Raw genomic sequence first — 17,652 nt, 5'->3', positions numbered from 1 at the left:
AAGTTCTTTTGTGTATGTGATCTTTCGTAACTTCTCATGTTGGTTCTTGGATCTTGTGTGGACCTATCTCCAGGCTCACATGTTCTCTTATGCAAAAGTATGTAGTCACCTATTTCTCCTTGAGGGATGGGACCTATATGTTGTAATACATTTCCTTTTTAGGATTGGTGATCTGCTAGTCGGCCCAAGTGTCTTGATGGTTATATCATGTAAAAAACCATGTTTTTGGAGAATAGTTATTGGAGGAGATAAGATCAAGAGGTTAAGATCTTAGAAAATTAATCTCACAAGTAAGAGTTTATATTTTAGTAGAAGGTTATAATTGGGTAGGCATTATGTATGACATGTTGTAATACATTTGCACTAGACATGCACTGAAACAATTGAATTTTGTTGTTTCCTCTCTATTTTTGTGTTGTGCTTCTGTGTGTTTACTCTCTCTTATTGGCAAGACATCTCCATTGGAGATTCTTCAAACCTATCCTATCTACCTAGAGAGAGAGAGAGAGAGAGAGGGGGGGGGGGGGGAGGAGGGAGTCACTTGGGAGCTTGATGTTTCTTTGTTTCCTTAACCTTGATAAGATTGTCCTTGTGCATTGATTTACTTTACTATGAACATGATATTTTATCATACTCTCATTAAAGTGGGGGTTAGATGTATACTCCTATGAAGTTCACATCCATGATTGGGTACTTTACTAGGATCTATTTGTTAATAAGAAAAGTCCACACCTCACAACTGAGAGGGGGGTGAGTCAATTGTGAATAATAACTCTGAACTTCAAACTTATTAAATTGATCACCAACAAATAATGTAGTAAGGCACAACAAAAAGAGATCCAACACCATAACACAATGATTTATGTTCTCAATGAAAACCTTGTTTAAGGAAAAAACTCCAATGGGGATGATACCCACTAGATCTTGTACTAATATATCAATATCAGAGTTAAAGTATCTAACCCTATTAGGAGTCATTATAATGCATTTAGTGAAATTATCCCTATTAAAGGATTTATCTCTGGTAAAGTACCCAAACCCCTATTGAAAGGTTCCCAACCCTATTAAGAGTTGATGAGAACAAAAGGCTAATTGCCTGAGTACACTACCCAAATGATGAAGATTAAGTTCACCTTCTATAAGACTCATCATCACAAATATGAAGGTTAAATCCAACTTCTAGACATAAGTATCCATTAAGCGTGAATTGACTAAACATCAACACACTTGCGTTTACAATTACTTTAAATTCCACTAGGAATAATAAATTCTACTCATACCTCTTCTAAAAGAATTTGACAATGTTTCAAGTTTGCTATGATATTCTAAAATCAAGGATAACATACATAATTATTCCATACATTTTGTTTGACTCTCCTCTTGGTCCTAGTTGGGGCATATTCCTTCTGAATGTGTAATTGTTGAAAAGGGAGGTAATTTTCCTGTCTTTTACATTGCTCCCCTTTTCTCATTATACACTTATGCTTGCCTTTTTGTCTTCCATTTATCCTAAGAAATAATGGATCATGTAATCTTGTTACTCTTCCATCACCCTTTATAACAAAGGATGTATTATATCTCCCAATTCTTTAAAATGGTTAACTTTTATAAAATCAAGGAGGTATGAGCTTTCGATAGACCTCTATAGAAAATTTTTTTTTTAATGAATAAGGGAAACACTTTGGTATGAGTCTTAGTCTTATTTGGATTCAATTCAGAAATAGTCTCCTTGTATTGTATCTTTCCTTTTAGAAATGTATGCACTCTTCAAGGAGATATGTTCCTTTATTTAGATCCATGTAGATGCTTCCTCAATGAGGATAATATTATACTTTATGTCTTGATTACTTCATGTATTCTATGTCCTTTCCAATAATGAAGGGTTTTTCATACATTGTATAAGTTTCTAGAAAGGTGATAGATCACTCATTCCAAAGAGTTCAAGGTGTTGTGAAACCTATCTAAGGAGGCTTTCAAAGTGTTTTAAAATATTTGAATTGGTGAATTGCCAACCCTAGCCTAGATTCTATTTTATGAAGGGTCTTTTTGTTTTCAAAATGTTAAAGAACACAGAGTCATCTTCAAAAATCCTAGGGAATGTTTCATAGGATGTACTAAGCCCCCCTCCTATGAAACTTTTCAATTTCTCTCACGTATGGGTAATCCTCTTAGGGATCAACATATACATATAGACACACATTCCTTATTTTTTCTATATCATTTTTCTAATTGTATTTGGCATTTTTTATTAGACCTTGTTTAAATTCATTTACATTCTCATGCTATCTTTTATAACTTGTTTCATTCTTTCCTTCTCTAACTTGGAAAATAGTCCACTTCCTTAATTATTAGCTCATTACATGTATCTTATTCTCATTTCTATTATGTTTTTTAACTATACTTGTTGAAGAATCCAACTACTTGGGCTATGTTATGTAAATTATAGACCATATCATACATGAAGCTCCCAAATGTACTAGTATAAGGCACAAGAATCATTCCATCCATCTCTTTGGATATTCATAGGATTAAGCTCACAAATACACTAGCATAAGATACAAGTCTCATTCCATCAATCTATTTAGATGTTGAATGATGAATGATATTATTCATTCAAAAAAAATTATTGGGGGAGGGGGGGTGGCGTTGGGTGGCAAACTAATTATCATAATTTTTCCCAATTTCAATTAATCTAGAGAAAACCTAAACCAATTAGATAATTAGAACATATATGTACATGAAATCACATGAAAACCATACACCAAAATTTACATGAAATCTCACAACAAGAAAAATCATAGAGAAGTTAATTCTCATGCATAAAAGGATTGGTTAGGGTGATTTTTACAGAGCCTCAATCTTGGGTTGCTTACCACAGGTAAGACTCAGTGCCCATGAGTAATAAGGCTCACTACCAATAGAAAAGACTTACTTTTAGAAGGAAAATAATGAAAGGAATCCATTGTTGAAATAATTATTACCAACAAATAGCACCAAAATAACCTCACTATCTTTTGCTTTCAATCACAATCTTCACAATATCGAAATTTATCCTTTTTTTCAAATTAATATCATCATTCATACCACCCAACATAATAATCTCTTACTCATACCAAGTCATGCCACATAAATTTCTAAGTTGACCATACATAATTATAAATAGGTCATCACAAAACATTCCCATTGTAGTAGGGAATTAAATGTAGACCACACATAATCTCTTCATTCAATTTAATATGTTACACATTCATCATTATATTCAAAACCAAGTAATGGGTTATACACATTACAATGCACACAATATCTCAAAGCACATTAACCACTTTTTAGATTGGTCAAGACCCAAATGAGTAAACCACACTATATTGCAAAAAGAAAGAAACTAGGAAAACACAACCAAAGATATATTAACTGTGTACATTATCAAGATCACGCTAATCTGAATCACCAAAACATCGAATCCTTATCGAAACAATCAAGATATGTTAACACCAATGACAACCATTAATGACAAGAAAAAAATAACAACATCAACATCACATCCCAACATGAAAATTCATTGGTTTGTAATCCTCCTTTCAAATCTAGGTGGACAATACCTTTGTGATCACCTTCTCTTGTAAGTGGGCCTCCTCAACAGTTAAGGTGGAGGTCCTTCGTCCCCCAAGATATCAAAAGTATTAAAATTCTTCTCCTCGTCTAGTTCATCCAAAAAAATTGGTCATTCTCAAGTGAATAATCCCTATCTTTGATGAGCTATTTGTATAAATAATTTCATACTCTTTTTTATAGTCACTTATTTGTAGAAATAGTCTTGATCTCCTTTAAGGTCACATTTTGACCATATGTTGTCTTGATTGCTACATGATTCTAAAGCTCATATCTCTTCACATTATTATTATAACCAATGGAGATAATTTTAAAAGTTTGAAGTTCTAACTTATAGCTCAAAGCTCCTTGGACACATGATCATGTTTTCACCCATTTAAAAAATCTAGAATAAAAACAATTCTTTTTAAATATAAAATAATATATAATATTTAGGACAAACTAAACTCAAACAATCCAACATTTATTGAGATTAAATTTGTAAATCCAAATAATATCCATAATTACAACTAAATTAGATCAATAAATATATAATCAAACCTATAATTAGAAATGTGAACCACAATAATAAATAAATAAATAAATCCTTACAAACTATTTGTTTAAAACTTCAAATATTACTTTTCCCTGAGACAGATCAATTTATATTATCCATTACAAATTTTTTTTACATATAAACTGTAACTAAATATCTTAACTAGTCATTTTTTTCATATAATTTATTTTAACACACATTCCACTCAATAACTCAACATCTTTATTTTCTTAAAATATTTGTTTATTATTACTATTTTATTTTATTCTATTAAATTTGTGAAAAGTAGTTTTTAAAATCTTTCTAAATGGACCTTTTGAAAAATATGTAACAAAATTTAAAATTATCTTTATGCATTTTAGTTACTAAATATGGTAAAGCTTAATATGTTTGAAAAAGTGTGATATTACATTTCGTAATCCACTAGTAGGTTTTAATGGGTGTTAAATTTGATGGTCACTTTGGTCTATTAAGTACTTTTTTCTTGACAACATTAGTTACAATTGTCTTTTGAATATTGATGTAATCTATAGTAGTAGGTTTTAATGGGTGTTAAATGTGATGGTCAATTTGGTCTATTATGTACTTTTTTCTTGACAATATTAGTTACAATTGTCTTTTGAATATTGATGTATAATTTATTTTAAAACGGGCTCTCTTTCTAAAATATCATGTTTCATATAGTATATTCTTCTAAATAAATTGGTTGTATTTTTATATGCTTAGAATTATATGCATATGATCTTCAAATTTAGTCTTTATAGCTTTGAACTTTTAACATTAAGTTTATCGGTTTACCATAATCTATAATAGTTCTTGTTCTTGTTTTTGGATTTAATTACGTGTGTTTATTGTATCAAAGTTTCGAGTTACTCTCTGATCCATCATGAAGATCTTACATAGTTCAAAGAGCAGAAATATTGCTATAAAAAGACACACAATCGAATCCAAAAATAACAAGAAGAAATTTTAACATTAACATTAAGTTTACCATTATTCCACAATGTATAATAGTTTGTGTTGTTGTTTCTGGACTTGATTGTGTGTCCTTATTGAATCAAAGTTTTGAGTCATGCTCTCTGATCTATCATTAACATATTAGAGTAGACATGCTGATATAAAGATAGTCAAATCCAAAAACAACAACAAGACTTTTTAACATTGCATATCTATCTGATTTTAATAAGATAATATTATCTGAAAGTGAATCCAATTATAACATGTTGTGATGATTCAACATTGAACAATATAATTTTGAAGTAAAATTCATCTTGGATATCATGAATGATTAGTATTATATTACTTTTTAAACAAGCGTTTCTCAAAACATAATAATTCATCTTCATGACCACATTGATTGACTCATCCTCCTCCCTCAAGAACCCTAAAAAACAATAGTGAAAAAATCCCATCTACCATCATTGACCCAACGAATTGAAACCTAACCTTCCACCTAATAGTGTGTGCCCTCCCAAGGAACAACCAAGTCTATTCATAGGAGAAATAACTACCTACAAGACCATGTTGAGAAGAAATCCAAGATTGCCTAGAGTACCATGCCTAGCCAATGGTGTTGTCATCCAAGCAAAGGATATGTCCCTAGCCCAAAAGGTAAACACACCAAACCAATAAATTGGCACACTTTTTGATAGAAAGACAAAGGAGTGCAATGAACCAAGGTTTGTTGATGAGTAGGAGCATGTTGGGGAGGGGCATCTAACAAAGTAGCCTAGGGAGGTGGGAATTGGATCATAGTATTGGTGATGGAGCCCAATATCCCATACACACACTACATATTTCATTCATTCATTGTCATTGGCTATCCCATTTGGTTGTGTGCAAATGAGGAGAAAATAGGCATGGAGCAAGCATATAGTTAGGGCATGGGTAAAGGACACTCACTTTCGTCCTTGTGGCCCCCAGTGGGCCCCTCCTACTCCCGTCTATGTAGAGATAGAGACAAAGTTATGACACCGGCGAGGAGAGAAAAACCGGCGCCGGCTGTCGGGATATTATTAAACACAAAGCCACGACGGCTGTCGGAAACCTCGCAGTTGCCGCCGGCAGGAAAGGGAAGGCTAGCGTGGTGGGGCCCATGGCCGCGCTCCAACGCGAATCCAGGTGCGGTATTGTCGGTCGGCGGAAAATAGTAAATAATATGTGACCCGCCGTCCGGTTAGCCGCCGTTTCCAAGATTCCCGAGCAGGAGACCGGGTTTGTGTCATTGACCTGGGTTAATTCAAACTTTTAACCCCGGGTCAAAATATATTGAGTTTGGGTTGGGTTCAGATTTGGTTCTTTTGGGATAACTTTCCCTACTAGGCATGGGGCTATGAGGTAAGTCTCCTCCAATCTATATGGCATCAAAGGACATTATAAAGGGGAATAATAGATTTTTCTAATTTTAGGCATTTGTCAAAGGTCATTTTGGGACAGGCTAATCTCAATTCAAAATGTACTAAAAACAAAACAAATTCAATTTTTTTTTTCATAGTTATTTTTTTCTAAATTTTTTGTTGTTTTCGATTAAATTATGCAAATCATGACAATCAAACGCTGAAATTTTCTCAAAAATTCATGATATTTTTTATCTTTTGAAAATTGGTCAACTATACAGTTTGGATGGAGGATAGCCATGTCTGGTCATTTTTGAATAGTGATTCTTATAATTTATAAGAAGATTTAAAGATAAAATTTAGTATCTCTTTGGTAAGCTATATATATTTTAGCTTGTTATTTATATATCTTATTTTCACATCGTTTGTAATCAATATTATGTAATTAGACATTTTAGTTTGCTATTTATACGTTGTCTCATTTTTGTACCATTTGTAATGAATATAATACAACTATACATTTCAGTTTGCTATTTAAAACTTGTCTCGTTCTTGCACCATTTTTGTATTATATGCAAACATAATATTGAAGGTCATTTATAATATTCATGTGTGGTATAAGAGGACGTTACAATTGGGCTATCTAATTAGGTTGAGGACATTGCAATTGGACTATTTGGTTCTTGCAATTTAAGATTGTTTTCTTTTAAAGGCATTTTGTCCAATTAAATATTTTTGATTCTTATTGATGAATATTTTGCATTCATATGTGAGTGTACAAATTCTCACATGGTATTGTAGGTCATTATAGTTTACATAAGGGCTTCTGGGCTTCTGAATCATGTAATTTTAGATTGTTTTTTTTTTGCGCATTTTGTAAAATTAAATATATCTAATTTTTATTGATGGACATTTTTGTATCCATATGAGTGTAATACCTGTCTGATATTGTAAGATATTCTAGTTTATAGATGCTACTAATAGATTTATGCAATTTTGAATTGTTTTTGTTTTCACACATTTCATCAAATTGAATGCCTTCAGTTTTTATTTTAACATACAATTTTGCATTAATATAAGTATAATACTCATGTGGTATCATAAGATATTAGAGGGGATTGTTTTGTTTCCACACTTTTTTTTCAAAGTAATGTTTCTAGTTGTCATCAATGAACATCTTTTGCATCCATATGTGAGTGTAATACCCACGTGGTATCATAGGACATTACAGTTTCTAGAGGGGACTATTTATTCCTACTATTTTAGATTGTTTTTATTTTCATGTATTTCATAAAATTTGATGCTTAATTTTTATTGATGAACATTTTTTTTATCCTTATGTGATTGTAATACCCACATATAATACATCATAATTTTGAGAAAATATCTAATTTTTAACACATTTTGTCAATAAGTTTTATTGATGATTTTCCCCCGATCTATACGAGTGTAATACTGTTATGATTTTAAAGAGGGGGCTACTCGATCCTAGAAATTTTAGAATATTTTGTTTTTCAAGCACTAAAGTTGTCAAATTAAATATAATTCATAATTTTAATTGATAAATATTTTTATGTTCAAATGTAAGTCTATACTTAGGTGATATCATGATACATTTTCTAAAGGAGTTACCCAATTTTTACAACTTTATATTATTTTGTTTTACAAACATGCTAATATCCATACAAATTGTACTAAAAGACAAGTATTTTTTAGACAAATCAATAACTATAAAAAATATACCGTATTTTTGCAGTTTTCTATGGATTTATAATAAGAGAGATGTAGATCATAAAGATCATATGCTGAAATCTTTGCAAAATTGTATTTTGTTTTCTACATTTTCAAAAGTGCATTATGTATGAAGGATAGTTGCACCACATTTAAATATTACAAACATATCAAATTAAATGCTTTTAGTTTTTATTAATAACCATTTTCTTTCGACAAAAACATCTCTTATACATAGATATCAACATCTCTCCATTTATCTCCATTTATATAGTGGATTATAGTGTTATGAAATAACATACATCTAAACTAGAAGTTCTTTCATCTAAACTAGAAGCATCTTTCAACTAATCTTTGAAATTTTGGCAAAATTTTATTTTGTTCTCTTATTTCAAAAGTGCAATAATTGTTACACATTTAAATATTATAAACATGTCAAATTAAATGCTTTTACTTTTTATCAACAACTATTTTTCTTTCACTAGAAACAACTTACTATACATAGATATCAACATCTATCCATTGATATAGTAGATTATAGTGTTATGAAATAGCATACATCTAAACTAGAAGCTTCTTTCATCTAATATGCTGAAATTCTCACAAAATTTTATTCTATCTCCTGCATTTTCAAAAGTGCAGTATGTATGAAGGATAATTGTAACACGGTTATATATTATGAATATATCAAATTAAATGCTTTTAGTTTTTATCGACAACCATTTTTATTTCGATGAAAACGACTCACCATACATTGATATTGGCATCTCTGCCTTTATCTAATGAATTATAGTATTATGAAATAACACACATCTAGCTTCTTTCAACTAATATGTTGAAATCGTCACAAATTTTTATTTTGTTTTCTACATTTTCAAAAGTGCATTATTATAAACATATCAACTAATGATTTTAGTTTTTATTGACACTCATTTTTCTTGTGATGGAAACATCTTAGTATATACATAGATATCTACATCTTTACCTTTATATAACGGATAATAGCATTATGAAGTAGCATACATCTAAACTAAAAGTTTCCTTCATCTAAATAACTACATATAAAAAATCAAATCCATAAATGTATTTCCATAATATATTTATTTTTGATGCGAGGCAACCAAGCGAAACACGAACTCGAAGGCCACCACATAGTCTTTCCATTTTTATTGATAAGGTTTTTTTCATTGACAACCATTTTACTCCCTCTAGATAGAAATCTTCCTAAGGACATAGAAAAAGAGTGGCGGGAGCTTGTGTCTGAAGCTAACCTTGGGTTAGTGTCCCGATAGATTTGAGCGAGCATTTGGCCATGAGGCGACGATCACGTGGCGGGCATTGAGCAGCCCATGCATGCGAGTGCGTAGTCGAGACATCTCGCCAAACATCCGCGCCGTTTAAAGCAATTAACTTTTTACCGGCGGTTTTCTGGGGAGCGGTAAGCGGTTTGGGCGTTGTTTGTTTGCTGGCCTTCTTATACTTGTGTGCCTGCAGCAGCAGTAGATGCAGCGGCAGATGATGGAGGAAGAAGATCTCAGCAGCAGTGTAGTTTTAGTTATAGTTATAGGGCAAAGCCCATCAGGTTCAGAAAACCAGAACGATGCCCGTTATCATTGATGACGACTTACATACTGACTTGAGTTGAGTGTTTTCTAAGGAAAGCAACCAGTTTTGCTTCTGCTTCTTTGTTTCTTTTCATAACTTCCCTGCCTATAGATCTCTTCTGTTGTTGTGGGGATTCCTTTGCAATGGATTTCTCGGCGGTTTGTCTGGACGGTGTTTTGGGAATGGGTAGTAGTAATAATAACAAGCATTGCCGTTCTGAGATGGATTTGGAGACCGCGACGTCGCGGGATCAAGACTGGAGGAGTGCACCGGCCAAGATGGCTCGTACTACTGAATCATACCTCATGAGAAGCGCTTCTATGATTTCTGATGCTTCCCATAATGCTTCTTCTGAGCTGATGGAATCTGCAGAGCAACAGGCCAGTAGGCTCATGCGAAGTGACTCCGTTGTTTCCCCTTATAACAAGTGTCTCACGAACTTGCCCTTTGGTGGGTACCAGTATTCCACGTCCACTAAGCCTTCAGGTACTGTGCTTAATTGCGGGTCAATTTGATTTCTCTTTTTCTTTTGATTTTGTTTTAGTTTTCTACGTGGGCTTTTCCGTTTCTTTTCTTGATTCTTTGATTTGGGTCGGGCTCAAAATGTGAGCTTGCTGTTTCGTGAGGGTCAAGTTGGAATCTTTAAATGGGTAGTGAAGTTTCACCGTTTCACATCAAATGTTGTGGCTGTGTCTGATTTAAGGTCTTTTTGATGCACTGTGGATGTTTTGAAATCTGTATAATCTCGCAGCAGTTTGATCACTTCGGTGGGCTTTCACTTTCAGTTTCACTTCAAACATATCGTACAGGCATGCATATATTTTGTTAAGAGCTTTTATAAACGGCGGTGTTGGATCAAAAGGCTCTGATTGAATGTAAATTTTCGTTTCTGGTCGCAAGTTTTTGTTCTTGTGAGAGATTTAGAAATTTTGTCACTTACTGGGCCATTCACTTGCCCTTTCAACATACGGTATGTGTATATATTTGATTAAGAGCTGTTGGAAGATTTGAATGAACGGTAATGACGGTTCTGGATCGATGGAGCTGAAATGTGAATTTTCGTTTCATGTTTCTGTTTTGATGAGAGGATAGGAAATTGTAACTAAAATGTAAATTTTCGTTTTCATGGGAGACTTAGAAATTTTAGCAGTTTGGTCACTTAATGGGTCATTCACTTTCACTTCCAACATACGGTCTGTGCATATATTTGATTAAGAGCTGTGAAGGATTTAAAAAAGCGGTAATGGTGGTTTTGGATCGAAGGAACTGAAATATAGATTTTGTTCAAAGTTTCTCAAGTTTTTGTTTTGATGAGATAATAGGAAATTGTAACTGGAATGCAAATTTTCGTTTCCGCTCTCAAGTTTTTGTTTTTATAGGAGATGTAGAAATTTGGTCACGCATACCGGGCCATTCACTTTCACTTCCAACATATTGTATGTCCATATATTTGATTAAGAGCTGTTGGCAGATTTGAGGAAAACGGTAATGGCGGTTCTGGATCGACGGAACTGAAATGTGGATTTTCGTTTTATGTTTTCTCAAGTTTCTGTTTTGATAACCCAATCGGAAATTGCGACCATTTTGTGCCCGGATTCTTGTAACAAAATCTGATCTTTGAGTACTATCATATGTGCAGGAATGGTGTCCGTTGGGGGCAACGGCATGCATGGGATATTTGGCGGTACAAGGATGAGCAGTCCGTTCACTGCGTCGCAATGGCAGGAGTTGGAGCACCAGGCCTTGATTTTCAAGTACATGATGGCCGGCGTGTCGGTACCGCCGGAGCTTCTGATTCCCATTCGTAAAAATCACACCTTGAACATGTTCTCCCCTCTCTCCTCACCATCCCCCGGATCCCTCCGCCCAAACTGTAAGTCCCGTCCCGTTCTGTTCCGTTTCACAACGCGTGAGATCAGATTGTGCAATTCTATAATGTCTGTCTTTCTTTGAGTGTGTGTTAATGGCGATCAAAAGATGATCTTTTTCTGTGGTGCAGTTGGGTGGAGTTCTTTCCATTTGGGTTTCGCCAACAATGCGGATCCGGAGCCCGGGAGGTGCCGGAGAACGGATGGGAAGAAGTGGCGTTGTTCCAGAGACGCCGTTCAAGACCAGAAGTATTGTGAGCGGCACATGAACAGAGGCCGTCACCGTTCAAGAAAGCCTGTGGAAGGCCAGACTGCTAACCAAGCTGCTAACGGCGCCGCCGCCAACAATGGCGGCGCTGCTAACAATTCATCCTCTGCAACGACGACAAGTCTGGCTGCTGCTCGTACCGTTGCAAATCCTGCTAATACAAATGCTTCTCACGGTGCTGTTAATGGCGGCGGTGGTAGCAATTTATCCTCTCTTGCAAATTTACGCCAGTCTCAACAACAGCACCACACCGGGCTTAAAAACTCCGCCTTTGCTTCATCCATGGATGCTTCCAATGCTTCCTTCCAAATTCCGCTCACCATCGACAGGTAAATCCAAAGAAAAACCCAAAACATTTGAGATTAACTTGTTTTGTTCTAGGTGCTTGAGATTATAGCTCTCTTGGCTTGTTTTACATCGTTACATTCTTCGATTCATCATGAAGTTTCAGTCGACTGTTCATCAATCCATCCATGGTGAAAAAAAAATGTCATTGAGTGTATCCAAACATTCAGTTTAAGCCTCAAACTCTTACAGTTGATCTAATAGACGGATTGCGGAAAATAAATCCCAACTATTCGTATGTTTTTGTTTGTCTTGAGGCTCACTCACTTAGACAATGTTTTCCATAAGAAGGCTTGTTTTATTAGATTGGTTTCATGGAGACAAGAATGTGTGTATTCGATGTGATAATGACCACCATAGTTAGTTTTATGGAAAAGTAGAAGTTCAATTTTTTGGTTCATAGAGACTGTTGAAATGATAATGGAAGAAAATGTTTTTGTTTCTCTCTGGCGTTTGTGGGCCTGAATATGTATTTGCTTCAGGTGCTGCCTCAATATGCTATTCCATTAGTGACGGTTTTTGTTTTGTTTTTGTGGTTGTTTCTTTCCTAACCCATTGGATCTTTGCTGACATGGGGGGGACCTTCTACTGTAGAATTGCTTCCAAAATAGGAAATTGGGAATTTTGAGAAAGCAAGTTTATATCAATTAAGAGAAGTCAAAATGAGAAAGCGACACAATATTTCTACGAGATCAGAAGATTAATTTGGTTTAGAGTCTATCTTCATCCATTATAATGTATCATGCAGTATGATCTAAAAAAGGTTAAAACTAGAATTTTTAAAGGAATTGAATTGAACAATAGAGACCCCACTACTTGTGTATTTGATGATTTCTGCTGTTAGGAAAGGAAAGGAACTGATTTAGCAATTTATAAGGGACTGTTTTCCAAGGTTATGCCAAGAAGATGGATGAAAATTTCAATCATTTCCTGTTCAGTTCCTGCAAATTTCTAGGACCACTGTTAGTTGAAAGGGACAATTCCCTATGACGCCTTGTAGAGCTGGGTATACTACTGTTACATGAAAGAGACCATTCCTGAAGAACCTGTCAATCCTGTACAAATGGGTGTACGTCCTTCTGTGTTTTAAAACTTGTTTCGAAGTCTTCTCCAAATCCCCTTAGACTTCAATAATCATGTCTGTAATCTCGAGACTTGTGAGAGCCATTGGAAAAAAAGTCTTCACATCGTGTTTTGTGGGCTTTATCGTTGCCTGTGCTGACAGCGGACCTCGAAAAGCTAACTCGCATACAATGCATTTATGAACCCCGTCATTGGCTAATCTTTACTTCCACAATATACTATTATGATCCGTTCTTCTATTCCGTTGGCAATGGACCTTTTGTACTCTCAAATTTCTTTGAAATTCGAAATTTGGATACACGAGATTAATTTTTATCAGATTTCCTAAAACCATTAACGCTTTTTCCATTACAATCAAATTTTTAAAATCCCAATTTTTTTTTTCTCCATTACAATCAAATCAGAAAACCCAAGAAAAAAGATAAAACATCTTTAGTGCTGTACGCTACTATGTGAAATCATGTCTCGTGCTTTTTAAAAAATTTCTCATAGATCTCGATAAAAGTTGTGATTTTGAAGAGTTTTTTGTTGTGGGCTTCAGCTGTCTGTGTTTGTGGGCTTTTACAGGTATCTGAACGGGATGAAAAGTGACATGTCTGGACAGTATTTTGAATCGACAAACAGCAGTCTTTACAACGAAAATGCATGGCGATCAAGAATGGTAACACCCACGTCAAAGAACACAAACAATCTGATAAGCTTTGAGACTCGATCTCTGGTGGAGGAGGCCCCAGACTTTGGGCTGGGCCAGATGAATCTCCTCCCTCTGACAAACCAACGTAGTGAACCTCAACAGCAAAGGCCAGCAGGCATAAGGCACTTCTTTGATGACTGGCCCACCACCACAACCACCACCACCACCGCCGCCACTGCTGCCGCCGCCACCACCACTGCCCGCGACCACCGCTCAGCTGCTCTATCATGGTCAGAGATAGAGCACTTGCGCACCGCAGCGGCCGCCTCCACCACCACCTCCACCTCCTCTGCCACCCAGCTCTCCATTTCCATCCCCTCTGATTTCTCTTCCCCCACTTCACCAAACAACAAGCTAACTCTCTCACCCCTCAAGCTCTCCACAGCTTGTTCCGATGACCCTCTAGTAATGGACATGGGTCTCGGCATGGGCATGGGGCTCGGCATCGAGTCTGAACACCATCCCCATGACTGCCAGCGGCAACAACACCACCACCACCATCACAACCAGCAGCACACAAGCTGGATTCCCATAACATGGGAGAGCTCAGTTGGTGGGCCACTAGCCGAGGTTCTTAATTCTACCACTGCCACCCCTAGTGCCAAAAACACTTCCTCCTCTGCACTTAATCTCATGATTGGTGATGGGTGGGACTGCAGCAGTAGCAGCCCTGGCCGTGGGGACACTTCGCCGACAGGCGTCTTGCAGAAGACTTTTGGTTCATTGTCTGATAGCAGTACAGGCAGTAGCCCTCGTGCTCTTAAGGGAGATTCAGGTGGCCTCTGTGATAATCTCAGGACTGTGGCATTTGTCACTGCGCCCTCTCAAATCTCCACCACTTAATCAGGTAAAAACTTTAATTTTATCAGATTTCTACAATCATTTAGTTTATCACTTAGATGCTTTTTAAAAATATGTTCACTTCAATACTTGTGGATTTGATTGTGTGTCTTCTTTTCATCAATATTTTGGATTACACTATTATATTCTGATAAAAGTGATTAGTGTAATCTTGAAATGTTGATGCAATGTAGTAAAAAAATTAATTTTATCAGATTTCTACAATCAATTAGTTTATAAGTAGGAGATAATTTCCACAGCTAGTCAAATTGTGATATGAATATCTAGATTTAACTGTGTGATTTTGAGTCAAACTCGATGACCCATATTTCATGAGTAGTGATTCAACATGAATCCATCTCTCATGAGAATAAATGGAACACTTAGCACTCATTGGATCTAGGTGATGCTCACAGGGGTGAAGCACCGGGACTTCCCGGGAGGTCACCCATCCCAGTACTACTCCAGCCTGAGCGCGCTTAACTACGGAGTTTCCTCCTTAGTTAAACCCAAAGCTTGCAAACCTTAGTTTGATGCCATATATTGGAGGACAATCCCAAGGAAGAAAAACCCGTTTCAAGTCGTATTCTTTGAGATTCTACTTTTTCTTTTCTTCTTCATTTTTCTGTCTCTTTCTCTATTTTTTCCTCTACGTCATTTAGGTGCTATTCTCTTTCTATTTCTAGAAAAAGATTATTTTGGTATCTCAATCGGGTTTGTTTTTCTACTTGCCTTGAATGGACACTCTTCTTTGCTTGGGAATGCAATTTACCAAATAAAGAATATGGTCCCCCAGCTGTTGATGCTCCAGTCATAATTATGCCCTTTATATTTGGGCAAGAAAATTCGATTCATTAATTACAGCAATAAGTTTTTCTATGGTAGGAAGGTCAAAACCATGTTGCATCAACTCCTAAATTTAGGTAATAGTTTCTTTTTATAAATATAATAATGTGATTTCTTTTTTAACAATTGAACATGAAGACTCTGAGTGTTAAAAAGTTAGACATTTGATTAATTTGATTATAATTCTATAAACAGAAGTCTATTCAAGTGGGCCTCTATGTACTTAGTTGAACAAGAAGTGGGCCTCTATGTACTTATTTAACTCAACCCTGTAGAAGTGTGTTGCATCAGCTATAAGTAGAAGTTAATTCAAATGGATCTCTATTTATTTTAACTCATATGTGTACTTGGATATACTAAATTTAGGTAACAATTTCTATCTTTATAAGTAGAAATCAATTGGAAGGAGTCTATTTTTTAACTAGTGTACTTAGATTAGAAAACAATACTTTTGAAGTATGATTTGAAATATTGAAATAGTGAACTTAGATTGAAAAACAATACTTTTAAAGTATGGTTTGAAATATTGAAAAGCTAGTCCAGAAACCAATTATTCAAATTCATGAACTCTGGACATGAAATGTCTTTTCCAAGTGTATACTTATGCTTAAGTGGATTTCAATATGTTTTTGAATTAAAACCAATATGGTTTTTGAATTAAAAGCAGCCAAAACTTAAGTAGATTTTAATACGTTCTTTCTTTGTCAAATATCTTATTGTTCTAACATATTCATTTGATAACAGGATGTCTCGAGAGTTATTTTAGCCAGTTGCTGTGGTTAGGACTCTACTGTAGTAAATTGCCATGGAAGATTTGAGACCATGCAAAGCTTATGTTGCTTGACAACTAAAGCTGATTGATCAGTTGACACAATGGCCATCACAATGAATTTATGAAATCTACCTTTCTTGTTAAACTGGATCATTCATGTATTCTGATCATCATCATGAACTGATTTGCTGATACACTTGGCCTGAAACAGTAATTGACAAGAGTATTGCTTTCTTTTGACTTGTGAGTTTATTTATTTGTATGAATTGTTGCCTTGTTAGAAAAAGAGAGGGAAAAAAAAGGAGAAAAACATGAAATCCATGAGCAGAAGCAGAAAGAAGGCAGTGTATGAATGTAGTGTTAATTGATCAATGTCAACTTACATGGCTCTCTGCAATCTGTGAATTCAATGCACTAAGACAAGCTCTGTTTGAAATTCTGTAATCTGTCAAAAAGACTCTATTTGTGGTACTTTCTTGATTGAATGAATGACAGATTAAATGAGATTCAATTTGTGTCTCTTGTGTCATAAAAGCTAGCAGTACTCTTGTTCTAAGAAAGGACTAAATACAGCTCACAAATTCTCATGGGTGGGCACTTGTCAACCATCAATTAATGAAGATATTCAAATACACAGTTGTTTGTCACGAGACTCTAAGTCTTGGGGGGAAGTTCGTAGGGCTTGCAATTAATAGATGTTGGCTATAACAGATGTGGCTTAATTTATGACTTGTAATGATGTTGTTTCTAATATACTTAACTTTACCGTAAAGTTAAAGTTAACTTTGGTAAGCTCATCTTCCTCCAGCGCTGAGTCCCCTAGTTAATGCGCTCAAAAACATTACTCTGCTAACGGTATCTCCTGAGTTTGTTGTTCATGTTTCTAAAGCTTCTACATTACTTTCACTCAAGTGTAGGAAGGCTATTTCTTCTATCTTGACAACGGGGTACTAAGTACAAATCATTTGTTGTTTTCTTTCCTACAGCAATCGTCATTTTCTTTTATGGATTTTCAATTTGCTATAAGTTTAACGTGCTTGTTAGATTGCAACACACATTATTTTCTTAATATTCATTATTTTTTTAATATTTACAAAAAAGACTAATAATATTGTTTTTC

The 17,652-nt window shown here is 35.0% G+C and overlaps 1 protein-coding gene across 1 annotated transcript; it reads left to right on the top strand.

The window, feature by feature from the left end:
* Positions 1–9,712: 9,712 nt before the first annotated feature.
* Positions 9,713–17,049, top strand: LOC149538031 (growth-regulating factor 6-like). The gene is made up of 5 exons (XM_089799426.1): positions 9,713–10,302; positions 11,456–11,689; positions 11,816–12,281; positions 13,948–14,921; positions 16,505–17,049. Exons 1-4 carry the CDS (start codon positions 9,960–9,962, stop codon positions 14,915–14,917), a joined length of 2,013 nt encoding a protein of 670 aa, XP_089655552.1. The 5' UTR covers positions 9,713–9,959; the 3' UTR covers positions 14,918–14,921; positions 16,505–17,049.
* Positions 17,050–17,652: the final 603 nt, after the last annotated feature.

Source organism: Cupressus sempervirens, chromosome 9, assembly GCF_028749045.1.
Source record: "Cupressus sempervirens isolate cs-2001-9-10 chromosome 9, ASM2874904v1, whole genome shotgun sequence".
Taxonomy (NCBI): Eukaryota; Viridiplantae; Streptophyta; class Pinopsida; order Cupressales; family Cupressaceae; genus Cupressus; species Cupressus sempervirens.
The sequence above is the reverse complement of the archived record's forward strand: the minus strand, read 5'-3'. Positions and strand labels throughout refer to the sequence as shown.

Bases quoted from the DNA above. Each gene is read 5' to 3' on its own strand.
- LOC149538031 (XM_089799426.1), top strand. From the start codon at position 9,960: ATGGATTTCTCGGCGGTTTGTCTGGACGGTGTTTTGGGAATGGGTAGT. The intron at 10,303-11,455 runs GTACTGTGCTTA...TCATATGTGCAG, and splicing joins CACGTCCACTAAGCCTTCAG to GAATGGTGTCCGTTGGGGGC. The intron at 11,690-11,815 runs GTAAGTCCCGTC...TCTGTGGTGCAG, and splicing joins CGGATCCCTCCGCCCAAACT to TTGGGTGGAGTTCTTTCCAT.